The sequence below is a fragment of the Lemur catta genome, chromosome 6 (genome assembly GCF_020740605.2).
Source record: "Lemur catta isolate mLemCat1 chromosome 6, mLemCat1.pri, whole genome shotgun sequence".
NCBI lineage: Eukaryota > Metazoa > Chordata > Mammalia > Primates > Lemuridae > Lemur > Lemur catta.
The window spans coordinates 98,560,880-98,582,477 of record NC_059133.1 but is presented as its reverse complement, the minus strand read 5'-3'; the positions used below and the strand labels follow the sequence as shown (position 1 = coordinate 98,582,477).

General features: G+C 51.2%; 1 protein-coding gene across 1 annotated transcript in view; it reads right to left on the bottom strand.

Moving 5' to 3' along the window:
* CACNA2D4 (calcium voltage-gated channel auxiliary subunit alpha2delta 4) overlaps positions 1-15,424 on the bottom strand; it is a 112,046-nt gene extending 96,622 nt beyond the window's left edge. Inside the window, exons 1-8 of the mRNA XM_045555209.1 lie at positions 15,386-15,424; positions 15,096-15,179; positions 14,609-15,039; positions 11,318-11,399; positions 10,104-10,220; positions 7,467-7,526; positions 5,368-5,530; positions 5,096-5,227 (exon numbers count right to left, since the gene is read on the bottom strand). Of these exons, the coding sequence (XP_045411165.1) occupies positions 5,096-5,227; positions 5,368-5,530; positions 7,467-7,526; positions 10,104-10,220; positions 11,318-11,399; positions 14,609-15,039; positions 15,096-15,179; positions 15,386-15,424 (1,108 nt within the window). The remainder of the gene's footprint in view (positions 1-5,095; positions 5,228-5,367; positions 5,531-7,466; positions 7,527-10,103; positions 10,221-11,317; positions 11,400-14,608; positions 15,040-15,095; positions 15,180-15,385) is intronic.
* Between the last annotated feature and the right edge of the window lie 6,174 nt (positions 15,425-21,598).

Here is a 21,598-nt window from a genome sequence, read left to right as displayed (position 1 = left end):
AACATGCATATAAATACCCAAGAAGCTCAGCAAAGTCTTAGTAAGATGAAATCAAAGAGAGCCATATTATAGTCAAACTTTCAAAAGGCAAGGACAAAGGAGACTCTCAAAAGCAGAAAGTGAGAAGGAACTCATCATATGCAAAGGATCTTCAACAAGATAATCAGTAGATTCCTCATCAGAAATTTTGGAGGCTAGAGTAGGTGGGCTGATGTATTCAAAGTGCTAAAAAGACCAAAAAAGAAAAAACAAAACCTTATCAACAAGAATCCTCTTGTCTGGCAAAACTATCCTTCAAAAGTGAGGGAGAAATTAAGATATTGCCAGATAAATATTTACTAAAAGCTGAGTGAGTTTGTTACTACTAGACCTGTCCTTTAAGAAATGCTCAAGGGAGTCCTGCAGAGTGAAATGAAAGGACACTAGACAGAAACTCAAAGCCATATGAAGAAATAAGGATCTCATAAAGGTAAATACATTGGCAATTATAAAAGCCAGTATTATCATAACACTGGTTTGAACTCACTTTTTGCTTTCTGCATGATTTAAGAAACTAATACATTTTAAAATGCAATTATTATATAAAAGATAGTATTATTATAACTTTTGTTTGTAATGTAAAACTTTGTTTTCTATGTAATTTAAGAGACTGGTACATTTTGAAGACTTATTAATTTGTGTTTGGGGGTATACAATGTATAAAGTTGTAATTTTGTGATATCAGCAACCAAAAGGGGTGGACATGGAGCTGTAAAGGAGGAGAGTTTTTGTATGCTATTGAAGCTAAACTGGTATAAATCCAAATTAGAGTATTATAACTTTAAGATGGTAAATGTAATTCCTTTGGTAACTACAAATAAAATAACTATAGAGTATGCACAAAAAGAAATGAGAAATGAATTTAAATTGTTTCACTATAAAAAATCCATTAAACACAAAAGACGATAATGCAAGAATGAGGGATAAAAAAAGCTATAAGACACTTAGAAAACAAACAGCAAAATGATGGAAATAAGTCTCTCCTATCAGTAATTACTTTAAACATAAATGGATTAAACTCTACAATCAAAATACAGAGATTGGCAGAATGAATAAAAACAAAATACTAGCAATTCAAATTCAGCAGCATATTAAAATGATTATACACCATGGTATATGGTGGGATATACACCAAGTGGGATTTATTCCTGGAATGCAAGGATGGTTCAATATATGAAAATTGATCAATGTAATACACCACATTTAAGAGAATGAAAAGGAGAAAAATCTCATGATCATCACAATTGATGCAGAAAAAGCATTGACAAAATTCAACACCATTTCATGATAAAAACACTCAACAAACTGCAATAGAAGGAAACTAATATAAAAATCATATGTGGAAAAACCCACCACAAACATCATACCCAATGGTGAAAGACTGAAAGCTTTTCCTCTAAGATCAGGAACAAGACCAGGATATCCACTTTTGCCTTCTATTCATAGTACTGGAAGTTTTAGCCAGAGAGATTAGGCATAAAGAAGAAATAAAAGGCATCAAACTTGGAAAGGAAGAAGTAAAATGATCTCTGTTCACAGATGATATGATCTTATATGTGTAAACCCCTAAAGATTCTATACACAAAAAGTTGTTAGATCTAATAAATAAATTCAGCAAAGTAACAGGATACAAACTCAACACACAAAACCAGGTGCATTTCTATACATTAACGGTGAATAATCTGAGAAACTATGAAGATAATTTCATTTATAATAGCATCAAAAAAATAAAATATTTAGGAATTAACTTAACCAAAGAGGTTAAAGATTTGTACAATGAGAACTATAAAACCATGCAGAAAGAAATTAAGGACAAAAATAAGTGGAAACACATTCCATGTTCATGGATGGAAATACTTAACATTGTTAAGATGCCAATATTACCCAAAGTGATCTACTGATTCAATACAATCCCTATCAAAATCCCAATGATGTCTCTTGCAGAAATAGAAAAACTCATCCTAATATTCATATGAAACCTCAAGGAACCCCAAATAGCCAAAACAATTTTGGAAGAAAAAGAAAGCTGGAGGAGGCATACTTCCTGATTTCAAAACTTGCTACAAAGCCACAGTAATCAAAGCAGTGTGATATTGGCATAAAGACAAATATATAGGTCAATGAAATAGAATAAAGAGCTCAGAATTAAACCCTCACATATATGATTAGGTGATTTTTTACAAGGGTGCCAAAACCATACAATAAGGAAAGGTCAGTCTTTTCAACAAATGATACTGGGACAATTGGATATCTACACGCAAAAGAATGAAGCTGGACTCTTACCTAACCTCATATACAAAAATTAACTCAAAATGGAAATGTAAAACCTAAAACTATAAAACCTCTGGTAGAAAACAAGGAAAAAGATTCATGACATTGGACTTGGCAGTGATTTCTTGGATATAACACCAAAGGCATAGGCAACAAAAGAAAAAATAAACACATTATACTTCATGAAAATTTTTCAAGTTTGCTCATCCAAAGACAGTATCAACAGAGTAAAGAGGCAACCCACAGAATGGAAGAAAGTGTTTGCAAATCATATATCTGATAAAGGACTAATATCCAGAATATATGAAGAACTCCTAAAACTCAGCAATGACCAAAAAAACAAAAACAATTCAAAAACAGGCAAAGAACTCGAGTAGACATTTCTCCAAAGAAGATATACAAATGGCTAATAAGCACATGAAAATATGTTCAATATCACTAAACATTAGGGAAATACAAATCAAAACCACTGTGAGACTCCACCTTACACCCATTAGGATAGCTACCATGAAAAAAAAAAAAAAGCAAGAACAGGAAAAATAACAAGTTTGGAATTGGAGTCCTTGTGTACTACTGTGGGAATGTAAAATGATACATCCTCTGTAGAAAACAGTATGACAGGTCCTCAAAATATTAAAAGTAGAATTACCACATGATATAGAAATTCCACTTCTGGGGATATGCTCAAAAGAATTCAAAGCAGAGTCTTGAAGAGATATTTGCACACTCATGTTCATTGCACCATTATTCACAATAGCCAAAAGGTGGAAGCAGTCAAGTGTCCATTGACAGATGTGTGAGTATACACAATGTGGTATTACATTGCCTGGTAATACACGCAATGGAATATTATTCAGCCTTAAAAAGGAAGGAGATTCTGACACCTGCTACACATGGAAGGCCCTTGAGGAAATTATGCTAAGCCAATCACAAAATGACAAACACTGTATGATCCCATGCACATGAGGTACCTAGAGAGTAACCAAACTCCCAGAGGCACGCAGCAGCATGGTGGTTGCCAGGGCCTGGGGGGAGGGAGGGAGGATTGGGGAGCTGTTGTTTAACGGGGACAGAGTTTCAGTTTCACAGGATGAGAAGAGTTCTCGAGATGGATGGTGGTGATGGTTGCACAACAGCATGAATGTATTTAAAACCACCGAAGTGTACACTTAAAAACAGTTAAGATGGTAAATTTTATGTTATATATATTTTGCCACACTAAAATTTTTAAAATACACATGTGTGTATGTGTATGAGATGAAACTAAACAAACAAGTCAAAAAATCCAGATAGAGTGCTAAGCTCGAAATTCAGGTTAGCTGTTACCTGGCCCGTGGGGCGGGTGTAAGGGCAGGACAGGGGAGGAATGCACAGGTGCATGTAAGTTATTGGTAATATTCTAGGTCTTGTGCTGGTGGTGTGTAGACGGGTCTTCACTATGCTGTAAATTAAATAAATTAAAATGGGCCTGCATGGATCTATGGGGATTATGCACCATGACTTAAGAATTATGGTCAATCTAATTCTGTCTACCTAAGGGCAGATTTGAATATGTAAATGTGTGTGAGGGTTTGAGAAATGGCCCCTATCTACTCGCTGATGAACTCACACCGGATTGCACTGTTTGCATACAAGTTAGTGATTCTGGAAGCCGTGATGTGTCAGGAATATTTACAGGAATTCCGCCCTGGAGAAGACATGAATGGTATGTGAGCTGCTACAGGGAACAGGGATAAACGTACTCACTCAGGCTCCCGAGAACAGAAATGGAAGCGCTGGCCAGCTGTGAATTTTGGCAGAGGAGCACAGGAGTGGTATGCTTATGGTGGGAATACACGAGCCCTGAGGGGCCTTTGCACTGCAAGACAGGGCTTGACTTTTCCAGCCTGTGGACACAGAGGGGTCTTAGGGCCTTTCTGGCTTCCTGTTTCAGAAAAGTAGGACTGTGTGCTTAAATACAAAGATGGGTTGGGGCTGGGCATGGTGGCTCACACCTGTAGTCCCAGCACTTTGGGAGGCCAAGGCTGATTGCTTGAAGCCAGGAATTCAAGACCAGCCTGGGCAACATAGCAAGATCCAGGATCTACCAAAAATATAAAAGTTAGCTGGGCATGGTGGTGTGCACCTGTAGTCCTAGCTACTAGGGAGGCTGAGGCAGAGGATCGCCTGAGCCTAGGAGTTCAAGGTTACAGTGAGCTATGATTGTGCCACTGCACTCCAGCCTGGGTGACAGAACAAGATCCTGACTCTAAAAAAGAAATGAATTGGGGTGAAATAGTGAAATAGAGAAGTGAATTATTTTAAATGGGAAGTAAAAAGAGGCAGATCTCTTGCGAACTCTAATACATATTCTGTCTTCTATTTTCATTGGTGGATAAGGGAGCTTTCCCCATACTATTAAATTGGCCACTAATCACAGAGTAACCTGTGACATTTCCTGCATTGCTGCTGAATAGTCCGGGCAGGTCGGCCTCATTTTTCCAATTAGGATGTAAACTTTTAAGGTAAAGAATTGTTTCATCCTCCCCTGCAGCTCCCTCAGTGCCTATCACGGGCAGAGCTCACGCAGGCACTCACTGGCTGTTCCGCGGTGTCTGAGGGCTCCATTCACTCAACTGTTCAGCAACGTGTGCGGATCCTGCCGCGGGTGGAGGTGCTCTTGGGTAGGAGGGCCAGCCCCATTCACTGGGGACCTGGGTGCCAGCGTCCATCTCCAATGTCCCTATTGCCTTATTCCCAGAGAAGGAGCCCAGAGGATCATGGAGATGCCATCCCAGGCCCTTACCTGGATAGATCCTGAAGAATCCAGTTGAGCTGCCAAAATATTGCCAGGTCAATGTTGGGTCTCTCTGGAAGTTCTCCACAAAAACAGGGTTCAAGGCTTCGGACATGTAGACTCCATTCAAAATATCTGGGTCTGAAGGGGGAGATTATAGGAGATTACGACCCTGCAGGGCTTCTCCGGAGAATGGAGACAAATCGTTAAAGGCCGCCAATGCCACCCCCACCCCACCGCGGCCAAGAAGGTGAGCAGGCTGGGCCACATGGGTGAGCTACCTTTGTTGTACACGTTGGTGGGCAGCTGCACGCTGCTGACAGATGTGTTCACCCGCAGGTTGCTGAAGTGTGCGTTGGCCTCGAGCACGAGCTTGGCGCCCAGCTCCACGGAGTTGCCCTTCTCGTCCCGCTCGTTGATGAGGACGGAATTGTAGTAGTCAAACTGCGGTGGGAGGGCCGCGGAGACGCCAGCACGGGGACGCAAAGAGGGACAGAGGGAGAGGAAGGCACAGGTCAGAGGCCCCATGAGAGACCACACGAGCCACCAGGTGGGGACTTGCAGCGATGGCCAGGGTGACGGGGTGGCGCATATGCAGCTGTCGGAGTGGATTGATCGTGTTGGGTTTGATGAAGGCTGTCCTGACTCCTGCTTTAGCTCCCACCTCCTGCCGGGTGCACACGGCCAGGGACAGGGCGGGCAGAGACTCAAGGAGAAAGGACACAGCCCACAGCATCTGTTGAGCCTAAGAATACTGAGTTATAGAAATGCCCCCTGTATTTTTGGAGACAAGATTTGATTTCAGAAGTCAAATAAGGCTTTGCCTTAAAGAAAAAATAAATGTGTTAGTTCAAAAGCTGCCTCGCCTCAGGAGGGCGTCTCACTGGTCAGTAACAGCTGCACTTCAAAGAGACAGCTGTAAGCTGGGCCTATGGTTCTCACCTGTTTTGAAAGACAAGACAGGCTTCACCTAGGGCCATAGGTTGCCAGAAACTGATCAAAGGTCATTGGAGATGAGAGCTGATCAAATAGATATGCTAATGCCCAAGCCGGGCCCAGATGGAACCATGCGGTTAAACTAATTAACACAAAGCACAGCTCATGTTGACTTCTGAGATCCTCTCTGTCTCCAAGAACACAATCACCAGAGCCAAGATGTCTCTGTTTTTTGCTAAAGTAATAGCCTTATCATAAAACTTAGAAGTTTTCCCTAAGAAGATTTTGTAACTCATTGTCCCCCTAGATAGAGTTAGTTGAAGGATCTGTAGTAGCCTTTTAGAAGACTTTGACCCTAAACCAAACTGCCTGTTAGTATGTAAATCCCAAGGGCAACGGGAGCCTGTATCTGCCCTATAAGTACCCATGCAAAAAGTTCAGTCTTTGATATATTTCTGCGGGAAGAAATACATCCATCTGGACACCCTCCTTTTGTCTATCTTCATAAATCTTTACTTTATAAACTATATCTTTGGCTCTGCGTATTATTATTCTTTTATTTCTGTTTCCCACTATTTTTTCATCCTTTGCGATGACCCCTGCCTGAGAGACCCGACCAGAAGAGAAAACCTCTTTGCAGGGAGTGTAGCTAACTCCCCACAAGCACCACCCACTCTTGCCCCAGGGGAGAGTCCAGAGCCCCGAACAGAACAGTGGAGGCTCTCTGCTCCTGCCCAGGCGGCAGGCCTGAGACTCCGGTCTGCTTGGAGCAGCCAGGGCTGCCCTCCGTCTCTCACACACAGCATTGGAGGGTCCACTTGGATTGTCCCCTTCCCTCCTCACCACCAGGCTCACCACCCCCCATTCCCACCAGGACTGCTGCGGCGACACCCCGTGCTGACCTGCCCGGCTCCCCACGCCAGCTCCACCTCTGCCTTCCACAGCCGCGTGCCTCCCTCCCTCCAACCGGCCACAGCAGCCACGCCCTGCTAGGAAGGCCAGACTCCTCCTTCGCATTCCAGGCTCCCCACCAGGCCCCCACTGACCTCTCCTAGGCCACTCTGTGTCACCAGCCTCTGGGCACATGGAGCCGAGCACCCACTGTTTCCTCAGCCAACACTGTGTTTTCTCATTGCTGTGTCTGCTCTTTTCCCTGCACCTGGAAGCCCCTTCTCCAGGCTTTGCCTGCCCAAATGCCCCTCAGCCTGGGGCCCAGCCCCAGGCCACCCTGTCTGCAGGCGTCTGGGCGCCCTCCCTCCTCCCGGCTGCTTTCTCCTAACTCTCTGTGACCCCTTTGTGTGGACTTGTTACGTGCCTTACGCTAGAGTGTGGTCTGTGAGCTACTTGAGGTCAAGAAGGCGTCTCCCCCCAGAGGCCCGCATGTGCCTGAGCGTCTGTGTGGCGAGTGGATTGCCACCCGGCGCCAGCGCGGGACAGGACTCACCACCAGGGATGCGTTGTACTCGTGGTTCAGGTCAGCCTCCTCGGCGGCCTCCACCAGACTCTGAGGGCCGGGAACAGGAAGGGGAGGGAGTGGGTGAAAGGAGCCCGCAGGTCCTCCTAAGCTACACAGAGAGTGACCCGGGAGCCCCGCTTGAGATGAACGCCCAGAATCGAACACAGCGACTCAGATGAGAACTGGGGCGGAACGCTCAGGGCAGCACTCGCAGCGGCCAGAGGCGAGTGCACGGCACCAGGTAAACGAAGCCTCTGTGGAGGCCCTGTGCCAGGGGGCCCCAGCTACCCAACATTCTGGAAAAGCCACAACTGGGGAAAGAGTGAAAAGATGTGGTTGTCAGTGGTTGGGGATTTCTAGGGCAGTGGAACTTTTTTGTGCGATACTATAATGGTGGATACATGTCACTACACATGTCAAAACCCACAGAATGTGCACCAAGAATGAACCCTAAAGTAAACTGTGGACTCTGGGTGATGACCATGTGTGGGTGCAGGTTCATTATCGTAGCAATGAGGCAGGGTGGTGACAGTGGTGAGGTTGCGGGTGTGTGGGGATGGGGGTGTGTGGAAACTCTGCACTTTCTGCTCAATTTCTGCTCAAAACAGTTTATTAAAATATGTGCATGCATGCATATGTCTGTTCAAAGCCAAAAGGTGGAAACAACCCAAATGTCTGTCAGCTGATGAATGGATAAACAAAATGTGGGGTGTCCACACAGCAGCCTGTTATCCAGCCATAAAAGGAAGGAAGTCCGATGCATGCTGCAACACGGGTGAACCTCGAAAGCCTTATGCTAAACAAAATAAGCCAGAGACAAAGTCACATATGTGTGAAATCTCTGGAACAGGCAAATCTGCAGACAGAAAGCAGCTCAGTGGTTGCCAGTGGCTGGGGGAGGGGAATGGGAGGTGACCGCTTCATGGGCACAGGGCTTTTGTTTGGGGTGATGAGAAGTTCTGGGACTTGGTAGTGCAGATAGATGGTTGTGCCCCATTGTGAATGGACTTAGTGCCAATGAACCAACTGTACACTGTCAAACAGTTGCAATGGTCAGTTTTATATTATGTGTATGTTACCACAATACGGATTTAAAAGCATCATGGAGTGTCAGGGGAAGGAAGGGCCAGGGGAGGCACCTCGGGGTTCAGACCACCTGAGCCCCTGCTCTGGCTTGGTCAGGGGCCAGGCACTAAGCCTCTCTGGGCCTCTATTGACACAGCTGTAAGTTGGGTAGACTAATCCCTGCCATCCCCACTCTCAGTCCTAATTCCTAGGATATGAGGAAGAAATTCCACAGGGAAAACACACTTCAGTGCTGCTTTGCAGGAAATTTCCCATGAGCACCTCCTAGAAAGTCTGCAGTCCCCACAGACCCCCACGTCCAGCAGGGAGCAGGGGCTGGAGCTTGGAGAGAGTCCCTCGAGCAAGCCCTTACTTGGTTCTCCACATCTGAGGCCGAGGAAGGGCGCAGGGAGCCTGGAGCCCTAGCCTCTGGGATGTCCCAGGACGGCTCGTGACTCTGGGGCCACGACAACCAATGCCTGAAGTCAGGCTAGTGTCACACCCCTGTGTCTGCGCTCAGTTTGGGGAGGCTGTTCACACAGGGCTTGCCAATGCAGGGGTGGCGCTTCTGCTGGTGCTACACTTGTGACTCGGGGGGCTAGGATGGGCTCTCACACCCCTAAGAGGGATCTCGTTGGTTCCTGATGCTAAGAGCCCTTGTCCCGAAGCCTGGGGAGCACACAGGAAAGAAGGCCCCAGCCACCGGCTCGGGATGCCTTCTGGGGACATGGGGAGGCGCCTTCCCCCGCTGCTTGGCGCTGCCCCAGACTCCCCTCCCCCAACTCTCCCTCCAGTTTCCTGGCTGGTCTTAGGAACCCTTCAGGGGCCACCCTGGTCCTGGCGGGTGGAGTGGGGGACTGTGCCTCCCCCGCACTCTGCATCTACTGATTTATACCAGCCAGGTCCCCACAGGCATCTGAGGGAGATACTTCCTACCAGGGAAGGGACACATTCCGTTCTAGCAGGCCCAGCCAGGGGATGTCCAGGGACAGAGTCACCCAAGCACGAGGCCACCCGTCACTGGGGCACCTATGCTCCCTGGGGCCCTTTGAGCACTTGGGGACACGCAGGGTGGGGCCTTGGAGCTGAATGGGGGAGGGGAGGGGAGAGTGAGGTCAGAGTGGAGCGGACGGGAGCTGCAGTGGACAGGTGAAGGCACAGGCAGGGAGGACCGCGAGGGAAGGGGAGGGGAGAGGAGAGGGGAGGGCGGGGGCTGTGCTTGGCTGGCCCGGCAAGCTGTGGAGCAGGTCCTGGGTGCTCTCTCCGTGCAGTGCTCCGCAGCGGGCACTGGGCCCACCTTGTGGCGCCGAGCCCCTCTCAACACCCAGGCTCACCCTGTAGTGCTGGGCACCTCCAGCTCAGGCGGAGCTCCCACGCCAGAGCCCCCCGCCCCGCGCTCCCTTCTCATCCTTTCTTCTTTTACAAGGGTTCTTCCAGCTAATGGAGGGACAAGGCAGAGGCTCGCAAGGTCAGAGAGGGCCGCGAGGGTGGGACGGCCCAGGGCAGGGTGTTGGTGAGGGTGGTTCAGTGTCTCGGGGCTGGGGGGACCCCCCAGAGCACCTGGACAGCCTCGACTTTCCTCCGCAGCATGCTCTCCATGTCCTCCGAGAACTTCCTCACCAGCTCCAAGCCATCCACCTCCTCGATCTTCAGGCTGGGCTCCACGTCCTTGTATTTCTGTTCAGGGACAGCGGGAGAGGTGGGCACCTGCGTAGGCACCGCCCCCGTCCTTTCAGCACCTGCGTTTGAGCACCTGAAGCCTCCTTTACTCAACCGGAAGCAGGACAGGGCCCTCCACTCCGTGCATAATCGTCCCCGTAACGATACAGCTGCCTCTTTTCCAACGTCCTCTCCGTTTCGGGGCTCTAGACACACTGTGGTTAACCGCCCTAACAGGGAGGTAGACCAAGGCTCAGAGAAGCCAATGAACGTGACCAGGGTCAACATCCAGGTGAGCAGGTGGCCCTGGATGGGGCCAGGGCGCCCAGACGCCCAGACATCCACGTCCTCGTACTTTGTGCAGAGTCACGCTGCCTCCCAGGGCCTGTGCAGCCACCTGAACATCAGTTCACCTTTCCCCAGAGCACCGGGAGATGCGTCATGCGATCAACGTGCCCCTGGCACACGGGTGTGAATCTTGATTCTCACTGTCCCCACAGAGCTCAGCAGCTCCAGGCACCGAGGACGGCTGTCTGACAAGCTGCAGTGCACCCAGAGACCCCAGGACTGGGTTTGAGTTGACCCTCGGGCCCAGGGGAGATCCCCAGCTCTCCCGGAGAGTGGGGATCGCCAAGTCGAGTGGCCAGCTCTGCAAGCTGTTGGCCATGCTGCCACAGGGAAGTCACTCAGTCAGTTTCCTCATCAGCAAGATGAGACATTTACATAGCTTTGGAGAATTCTCTGGAAAGCATAGACCTCATAGGATGCTTTTACCCCAAACGCCACATTATTGCTGCCCTCTCTTCCTCACCTGGGCTGGAGGGCGCAAATGAGGAAGTCGAGTGGGGTGGTGCTTTGCGACATAGGAGCCAGTCGTGAGGGGCAGGTGGGGCCTTAGCTGTCGTTGCTACATTGGCCGAGGGGGGCCAGGACGGGAGCAAATCCTTCCCCTTCCTGGGCCTCAGTTTGCCCATCTGCAAATGAGGGATTGGACTAGACAGTGTCCAAGGCCCCTTGAAGCACAGGCATTCAGGGTTCTGCTTCTCCACCAGCAGGGAGACCCTGGCTGACTGTCCTTTGACTGCCCTGTGACCCACTGGAAAGGGGTTACTGACCTTCTGCAGCAAGAGGGAGCCTGAGTATTTGGTCACGGTGTTATACAGGTCCCTGCCGAAGGTATCTGCCCACAGCTTCACTCTGCAAGGCCATGAAAGTACATGTGTACACGCACACACATGGACCTACATGCACAGATACAGAGACACGGGCATAGATGCATACACACGCAAACACACACAGAGCAAGTGTCTATACACAGACACCCACTGATGCACACACACACAGAGGCACACACGTACACACATACACACATGCACACACACACACTGACACACCCCCAGAACCACAAACACAAAGAGGTCCTGTCCTTCCTCCTGTTCCCAAGGCCACAACCCTGTCCCGAGCAGGAGACCTGGAGAACCCGATGGGGCTCAGTGGCTGCACCAGTGTGTGGTGCACACCCCCAGCCGGCTCTCCAGTCACGGCTAGGCCTGATGAGCCCAGAACCAAGCCTGGCCCCAGCCCCCAAGGGCTGCGGTTGGACAGCCGAGGTCGGAGCGGAGGGGTGGGGAGAGGTGGTGGACAGGTCCAGGCACGGGCAGGCAGGGCCCCAAGGATGAAACAGGAACTGCCCGGGCACAGCTGCAGCGTCTTGATGAGTCGCTCACCCCAGTGTTTCCGCACCCTAGGCCGCTGGGGGACCGCTGACCCTCTGCTGAAGCCTCACAGTCAGCGTGAGCCAAGGGGGCTCTGAGCTGCTTCTGCCGACGCCGATGCCGAGGGCAGGGCAGGCAGGGAGGGCACAAGGAGACACTCGACCTTGGGACAGGCAGCCTAGGGAGAGCCCTGAGCTCTCAGCCTCCCCCTGGGAGCGCACCGCCATCCCGCCATCTGGGCCAGGCCCGTGGGGCTCTGGGGGTGGCGCCCAGGACTGCGTCTGAGCCTCTCCGGATGCAGCAAAAGGAATTTCAGGATCAGCACTCGTTCAGCCCCTCAACCAATACTCATCGAGGTCCTGCTATGTGCCGGGCACTGTGCACAGCTGGAGCCACACCACCGTCCTCGCCTTTGCAAAGCCCCAGTTAGCGGGATGCCCTTCACAGGCAGATGGCACAGTGCGTGTCTGAGGGGCGCCGGGGAAGCCTGGGGAGGGCAGTGGTGTGAGGGAAGGGACCTGAGGTCAGCGTGAGAAGGCGGGGAGAGGTCAGCCTGGCAAAGAGAACGGGAAGAGAATTCTAGGCAGAGAGCACAGAAAAGCTTGGAGGAGTCAAAAGGGTCTGGCTCTCCAGGTTGGGTGGTGTTATGGAGAGAAATTAAGACTGTCAAGAAGGTGGGGGAGCCGGGTGGGGAGGGTGGAAGGTGAGCAGTGTGGCTGGGCCTCGTTGCGCGTGAGGTTCCGCCGCAGGGCTGCTGAGTGCCGTCGGGCAGGCTGTGCTCTGCACAACTCCAGAAGGCGCAGTCCCATGGTATCTCGAAAGACACAAACTTCAATTTAAAACCTCACAGGATGTTCAGGAAGAGCTGTCCGTAGGCATTGGGTATGCGAGTCCAACGGCAGAGACAGGGCCGAGAGCCACTAGCACAAGGGCCAGAATTGAAATTCTGAGGGTAGGAACGCGGGTAGGGTGTGCAGCGTGAGAAGATCCGTGAGTGTTGACAAACACCGGGCACACCAACGATTTCAGGGCAGGCAGAGGGGAAGCAGCCCCGGAAGAAAACAGAGGGAGAACTCAGGTGCCCCGAGAGAGCCGCGGAGCGCGGTGTAACGGAAGGCAAGGCACCGGGAGTCCAGGTGGCCAGTGTCTGGAGGGTCCAGAGCAGCAGTGATCCAGGGAGACAAGACAAGAGACGCCAACTGGACCGGGCAGGGGGGTCTTTGGCGGCCTTGTCCAGAGCAGATTTGGCAGGGCAGTGGGAGGCTGGGCAGGTGGGAGGGGACACGTGGCTGGACATGAGAGGCTGAGGGGTCCTGGGTGGCAAAGACTGAGAAGAGCAACCCAGCAGGAGGGAGGGGGTGGGGCAGGGGGCTGGGCAGAGACCGGGGTCCCAGGGCACGGGCGGGCAGCTGTGGCCGTGTCTGCAGGCAGTCGTCTCGGCCGGCGCCTGGGGTTCCTGCATAGACGGGCTGCTCTCGCGTGTCCTCTGGGAAGGCCTGGAGCCCAGCCGTGGTGCTCGGCCCTCAGCCCGCGCCTGCAGTTTGCCTTCCACTATCCGCTGGGTGTGCTCTGGGGACGGTAACCGCTCTGAACACCTCCCTCTGCCCCGGACAGTTCCACCGCCTGGACTGAGCGCGACGGTGGAAGCACAGGCCCTGCTGCCTTGAGCTCAGAGCTCTGCGCTTTCATTTACTGGCGGTGAGAACTGGAGGAAGCCGTCTGCCCTCTCTGAGCCTGTTTCCCCAACTGCAAAGTGGGGATCCCATTCCCACCTCACGGAACTGCTGTGTGCACTAGCAATGCCCTTCGTGAGGCACCTCGCACAGTGCCACACGGGCAGCAAGGAGAGGCCGTGCGGCTGGATGTTGAGCTGCTGCTTAGCGAGGCTACACACACATGTAGCACATTGTTTGGGCTCCCTGTCCCCACTTCCGACAAGATATAGTTGACAGTTGGCCCTGCTATATGCGGGGCTTGAATGGCTGGAGCAGACGCGGACTGAGCCTGGAGGGCCCCGCTCCCCACATGTATCGGAAAGTCCTTTCCTAGAGCCGCCAGAGCCAAGGCCTGACCAGCAAACACCCCAGAGAGGTTGCACAGTAACTTAAGTTTACTCCAAGGTGTGAATGACTGATACTAGACTCTCCTGGAGCTGCTCTTAACCGCAGGGTGTGGAATCAAGGCCTGAGGAGGCGGAAAGGTATGGAAAGGGAAGACTGAGGCCATGAAAATCCAATTTTTCTTAGCTCCTGAACAAGCCACCTTCTGTTTGCAGGGCCAGAACTGCTTTACCCTTTTGGAATGTCAAAATACAAATTTCTAACAAAGTCTTCTGCAGTGCTGCGGTGATCATGGAACCCAGCTCCCCCAGCTGCCTCCCGGCAGAGGTCACCCGGGAAGGGGTGTCTGCCCTGCACGTGCTCCAGAGCCACCGGCCAAGATGCGTGTGAGCCCTGTGGTCAGGTCTGCTTGAAGCCGTCTGGCTTCCGGGAAGGGGTGTGTGGGATTCCAAAGTCAGCAGAGCCTTTGGGAGGCGAGGAGGCCGGTGTAGAAAAGGTCCTTACGGCAAGAGAGGGTGCAGCAGCCCAGGGGGTGGGCAAGGTGGGAGAGCCGGCAGAGGGCTGGGGTCTGAGGGAAGGAAGTGGGGAAGGGCAGAGGGTTTTCCAGGGTGGGGTTGCACATGACACTTACATTTCCAGAGGAATCCTGGGCTGGCCCCGCGTCGGGGACAGGGAGGTGCTAAGGAGCAGCAGCCAGAGGACCCCCGTGGCCTTCCGCAGGGCAGCCCCGGCCGCCAATCGCTGTGGCCAAGGAGCCCCGCCGTGGGTGCAGCCGGGGTTGGGCTGGAAGCTGGGGCGCCCAGGCCTGGTGCTCCTGCCTCCATGCAGGGAGAGGACAGATGAGCCCCAGCCCATGTGTGCCGTCTGCTGGCCCCCAGGCCCCGGGGACGTCCCGCCTTCTGCCTTCCGGGCCTGGTGAGCAGAGCTCCGCAGCCTCTCAGGCCCCCCGGGAGGGCTTCTCTCCAGCCCACACCCCAGCAGGCCTCTGGTAGAGGGGCTGAGTGAGGGAGAACTGTGACAAAATGAACCCCTGTAATCCTTCGTTGTCCTCTCCTCTAATCCCTGAGGGCAGAGAGGAGGGGCGGCAGGAGGGTGGGGAGTGACCTCAGCAGGATTACCCTGATGCAGAGCCTCCAGCAGGGCCAGGGTGCACCCTCCTGCTTTAAAGAGGCAGCCTGTTCCTCTAGAACAACCTTCTGGGCCTGAGAGGAGGATGCAGCCAAATTCGTACAAGACTGACCAAGAGCTGTAACAAATCCTCTCGGCTGGGACTCCAGCCCGGGTTCCAGGCCTGGTGCCTTCCGGCCAGGTCGAAGGCCTGGAGCCTGCCCTGCCCCTCATGTGCTCACAGCCTGGGCTGGGGACACGTTTGCTTGCAGCCCATGAAGCTTCAGGGCCTCTCACTCACGTGGACTCCTCCCTTTCCCGGCGGGATTCCTAGCAACATGTTCCGATGGCCAAATGGTTTTGAAAAATACGCAAAAGTAAGACAGTTGGACCACAATTGGTCAAGACCTCTGTCTCTTTCCATCCAGACTTCTCTGTGTGACTGTCCCTTAGTGGGACGATGTCAAGGTGGCTGTGGGCATGTGGGGGAGTTCAGCTAAGAGGAAGGTGAGTTGGGGAGACATTTGGGCTTAGTGGGATATATTTATGCAGCTCGCAGGCAATTCCTTGCATAGAGAAGTTATCTACCCCGACGCAGTGTAGGAAGGCGTCCAGGACACTTGTCCCCACAGGCAGGCACAGCAGGGGAGCTTGTGCCATGATGTGGGCACGTCCTGCAGTTCCCACCACGGGCAGGAGGTGGAGGGGAGGGCCGAATAGCTGAGTCAGGAGCCAGGAGCCGGTCTGCGGAGAATTCTGCCAGAGATGAACATAGAATTGTTAGCAGCAGATTTGGTTCTCATCAAGGCCTGGCCAAGACAGAAGTCCTCTCTTGGTAGGAAAACCGTTGATATTGAATGAATATAATTACAAACACACCATACATTGCTTTCTTTTCTGATGGGAACCACACAAAATGAAATTGATCAAAATTCTTGTGTTTGTGCCCCCAAATCTGGGAGCAGTGCCTCGTGGGGCCTCTGGGTGTGCGGTCACACGCGTCCCACGGATCAGATCGCTCTCAGTGCAACCGATGCATCATGTCTTGACAAAATCTGGTGGTTCCAGCAAAATGGTCTGCAAAATTGCCACCAACGCAGTGAACGCTTGAAGCAGCAAGTGTTCTGGTGACAAAACTCCTACACGTATTCATCAATAAGCCAATGTTGTAGTATCAGAGTAGTCTGCTGACATAGTTTTGCGGCTCAACATACCACGGCAGCAATGTTTAAGCGCATTTGAATTGTTCCTATGAATGCCTTAATTTCACATTAATTTTGTATATTTTTTCAAGACTACAAATCCAACAAATTAAGAAAAAAATCCTACAGAGGTGTGCTGGGCGGTTAATAAAAAGAACATGTAATTTCTCCTGGTTTTGTGATTTTGGTGGTATTCATCAGCTTAAAATTTGTAATTTAGAATTAATTTGAAAACTGAATAAATATTCACCTTTTTCAATTTTTTTTATGGTGGGAAAATACACACAGCATAAAGTTTACCATCCCAACCACTTTTTAGTGTACAGTTCAGTGTTATTAAATTATTCATAATGTTGTGCAACCATCACTGCCATCCGTCCCGAGAACTCCTTGTCTTGTAAAACTGGAACTCCGTCCCCATTAAACAAGAAGGCCCCCTCGCCCCGGCCCCTCGCCCCGGCAGCCGCCGCTCTGCTTCCCGTGTCTGCGATCCAGACCGCACCGCGCACCTCAGAAGTGGCACCGCACAGCGCTTGTGCTTCCGTGCCTGGCGCCTTTCACTCGGCACGATGTCCTCAGAGCTTACCGTATTGCAGCATGGGTCACAATGTCCTTCCTGGCCAAGGCTGCACGGTACTCCGTGGTATGTCCCGACCACATTTGTTCCTCTGCCAGGGGTCACCTGGGCGGCTTCCTCCCCTTGGCTATTGTGAACGGTGGTGCTGTGAACGTGGGTTGTGCACACACCTCTTCAAGACCCTGCCTTGATAATTAATATTCGCTTTTGTGTCTACATTTGCATTTGTAGTTTGCACTCTATTTCTTTTATAGATGACTATCCCCAGATCATACAAGCTTCCGACCCCCAGAACCTGCCCCCCACGCAGTCCTAGCGCCTGCTCGTGAAAGCCTCCGGCGCGTGCGCAGAAAGCGCCTTCCTTGCTCACTCTGCTCGTGTCACAGACACAGTGGTGGCTTGGGGACCGCACAGCCCCTAGACATGCTTCAGAGGCCCTCAGAGTACTTGTATTGCCCCATAAGTGTGCCCTAACCAGTCATACAGAGAAAATGCCCTTTAAATAACCCTTAAACATCCTGCTATGCATGCACTGTTGACTCTGGCAAATTCTGATTTCTTAGGACCTTGGCCCCTCTTACTGCTGCTTGATTGTGAAACATCCCAGGGATTTGGGTGAGGAGTCGGGGGTTGGGGGTCGGTGGGAAGGGCAGAGGATTTCAGAGGTGAGCAACTTCAGGGAAGGCATTTCTTAGCAGGAAGAAAGGGCGGCCCGGCACAGAGCTGCGGGGATTGTCAGTCCTTACGCTAGATCTTTGCAAGTCAGAACCTCAGGGCTGGTCCATCTATTCCCTCCACAGGCCGAGATGGCAAGTCATCCACGCCAGCTGGGAGGGCAGATGCGCTGTGATTCTATGTTCAGGAGCTAGCAGAGAAAGAGCGCTCCACCTTGCTCTTGGGTGGGCTTTCCCATCTCAAATCCTGCTGCGATTTTAGCAGGGGCAGCAGTCAGCCAGGGCAGCAAAACTGGTGCAGGCAGCTGGCCATCCGCCTCCCAGAGGGTCCCTCTCGTGGCTGGCAAAGGGCATGGCTGTCACCCGGGAACTCCGCAGGGGCTGGGGGCAAGGGACTCGGGTTTTTCTCCATCTGGCTGCCTGGGCTTTCTCAGAGCATGTGGCCAGGCTCCCAGGTTAGAGTCCCCAGAGAATAGGTGGCAGCTGCATTTCCTTTTATGATCCTGCCTTGACAGGCCCCCAGAATCACTTACATTGCATCTTATTGGTTAGCCAGTTCCTAATTTAGCCCAGGTTCAGAGGGACAAGACATAGACCCTACCTCTCAGTGGGAGGAGTGTCACAAATTCACAGATGTTCTAAAACCAGGACAAAGGAAGGGTAGGGTTGGGGGCAGGGCAGAAATAAGGCTTGGGAAGGTGGAGGTAACTAGATTATGAAGGGATTGCATTAACGCTTTCTAAAGTCTCACTTAAATCTCAACAGCTGCAACTCAAGGTTGCAAAACAGTGATTGGAAAATAGTGATCTATGAGTGTGGCGGACAGGGGCATGGGGGAGATGGGAAGGAAAGGGACCAGGGAGGCAGCAGCTGGGAAAGAGTCCCATATGTGAACTACACTCCTTTGTGCGTGGATCACCACCTCAGCCTCTGCCCCTGGGGCAGCGAGAGCTGCTCAGTGAATTCAGGAGAAGGACCGGGACAGACTGCTGCAGAGGTCCACACGAACAGGGTAGCATTTGAGTTTCAAAGGTGAGGAATTAATGATTAAACTTGCAACACAGCAGCAACAAGGAGATGTAGTGGCCAAGGGCGTGGGTAGGCTCTGCCATTTGTTACCAGTGTGATCTAGGGCAAAGTTCCAAACCTCCGACTCAGTTCCCCCTCAGTGGGATGAAGGACAATGACACCTGGCCTGCAGGGATGTGCAGCAGAGCATGTGACGCCCCTCCACACTGCCTGGCACGGGGCAAGCTCTCAGCAACTCCTGTGGTCATCGTGCCTCTGCTCATCGCTGTTGTCACCTCATGCCCACAGACACAGCACGCGGACCGTCCTCTGTGGGGCAGGAGCCAGGTCTCCCTGGGAAGGCCGTCTGCAGCAGCGCCCTAGCGGTGGGGCTGGTGACCCCTGTGCAGCCCTTCCCTGTCTGCCTCACGACTGTTCTGGAGCTGCAAAGCTAGTGGTGTGGGTGAGGAGCGGAACGCGTTTACTGGTTCTGATGAATCCCCGAAGCACTGTGGGGGGCGACAGCCAGAAGTAACTCAGCTGGAGGTTCTTCCCGCTAAACCTGGCCATTTCAGAGGGGGAGGAGTGGGAAGCAGGGGACCAGATGGGCTGGTGATAATCACACCATCCAGGTCCCCTGGGTCTCTGTCCTTCTGCTTCACAGCCCCGGTGCCTCTCCTCGTGGGGCCTCTCCGGGGCCTGCGAGGGAGCCACGAGCCGTGCTCTGGACTCCCCATTCCTCGACTTCTCCAGCCCTGCTCCCTTCTATTCCTCTCATTGCCTCCCCTCCTCTTCTCGTTTCTCAACTTCCCTCGTCTCTTCTTTTCAGCCCACACTCAGCAAACCTTTGCTGCTCGGGGCCTGAGGGCCCAGAGTGTCTTAGCACGATGGTAATTTCTTGCCCTGGTGGAGCTACAGGCTGCTGAGGAGGCAGACACAAGAGAAAATTCCAGCCCAGGAGGCCAGAGAGGGAGCAGCTAACTCTGCCGGGGTCTCTGCCCTTGTTCCCCACGCCTCGCTGGTGCTCTTATGAAGGCAGGTGGAGTGGACAGTAAGCCCAAGCGTGTCCCAAATGCCTGCTGGTCCACAGGGCCCTGAGAGCAGAGCATAGACTCTGCCAGCCCCGCTTTTCAGGGAGCTCAGCGCCATCAGAAGAGAGCCCTAAATGTGCTGAGAGTGTGCAAGTGGGGCAGATACCCAGTTAGCGCTTCTGTTGAAAGTAGCAGAAAACCCTAGCTCAACTGACTTAAATAATAAGACCAATTTCATACTGCATAATAAGGCTAGTGGTAGATGGTTCCAGAGCTGGTTAATGCAGCAGACCAATGATGTCACCAAGGACCCAGTTTCCTTTCTCTCCTGGCACCCCCTGTATTTTGGATTGTTCTCAAGCCAGCTACCCTCATGGGCACAAGACAGCTGCCATTGTTCCAACACAGATTTCTAGGCCTCGTCCCAGACCTACTGAACCCAAGTCTTTAAAGTGTGGGGCCCCAGTCCCCTCAGGTGACCTCAGTGCACTGGCTGATGTTTGGGGCCCATTCCTTCTGGCTTTCCTGCATAGATACAAGAAAGTTCAGCCTTGAGTCAGAGACACTTCAGAGGGGCACAAAGGAGTGAAGGTTAACTCATCCTGGAGTCAGCAGAGTGTGGGAGCTGGAGCTTCTGTACAAACCATCTGCATGTTACCAAATTTAAGGACAAAGGTTTTTTAAAAAGTCATGGGTTTCCTGGATCGAGCACCCTCCACCCCCCGCAGTGTAATACGGTGTGATGCCAGAGTGAGTGTAGGGAAAGGACAGTCATTGTGTGGGGGCAGGGCCTGTGTGTCCATCCCAGGAGCAGGTGGCAGCGTGGTGGATGCACATCGTGGAATCCTGCCGTGGAGTATTGGCAGATCAGATGTACACATGGCAACAAGGATGAAAAGTCAAAACGTAGCAGTTAGTGAGGGAGAAACCACAATGAGATTCATAACACAATGCCATTGTCATGAGTTGAAAGTAGATCCCAGGGCTAGGCAAAGATTTCTTTTTTTTAAAAAAAAAATTATTATTTTTTTATTTGAGCATATTATGGGGGTACAAAAGTTTACATTACGTATATTGCCCTTGCCCCCCCTCATCAGAGCTTCAAGTGTGTCCATCCCCTAGATGGTGCACATTGCACTCATTATGTATGTATACATACATACATCCCCTCCCCCCCACATCTGCCTGACACCCGATCAATGTTATTCCTAAATGTGCTCTTAGGTGATGATCAGTGAAACCAATTTGATGGTGAGTACATGTGGTGCTTATTTTTCCATTCTTGGGATACTTCACTTAGTAGAATGGGTTCCAGCTCTATCCAGGAAAATACAAGAGGTGCTGTATCACCATTATTTCTTATAGCTGAGTAATACTCCATGGTATTCATATACCACATTTTATTAATCCACTCATGTATTGATGGGCACTTGGGTTGTTTCCACATCTTTGCAATTGTGAATTGTGCTGCTATAAACATTCAAGTGCAGATGTCTTTTTTATAGAATGTCTTTTGTTCTTTTGGGTAGATGCCCAACAATGGGATTGCTGGAGCAAATGGTAGAAACTGTCACGAGAGCAAAGGGACAACCTACAGAATGGGAAAAAATTTTCGCATGCTACACATCCGATAAAGGGCTGATAACTAGAATCTATTTAGAACTCAGGAAAATCAGCAAGAAAAAATTAAACAACCCTGTCAAAAAGTGGGCAAAGGACATGAACAGAAACTTTTCAAAAGAAGACAGAACAATGGCCAACATATGAAAAAATGCTCAACACCTCTAATCATCAGAGAAATGCAAATCAAGACCACGAGGAGATATCACTTAACTCCAGTGAGAATGGCCTTTATCAAAAAGTCCCCAAACAATAAATGTTGGCGTGGATGCGGAGAGACAGGAACACTCATACACTGCTGGTGGGACTGCAAACTAGTGCAACCTCTGTGGAAAGCAATATGGAGACACCTTAAATAGGCAAAGATTTCTTAAAACACAAAAGTCGCTAATTATAAAACAA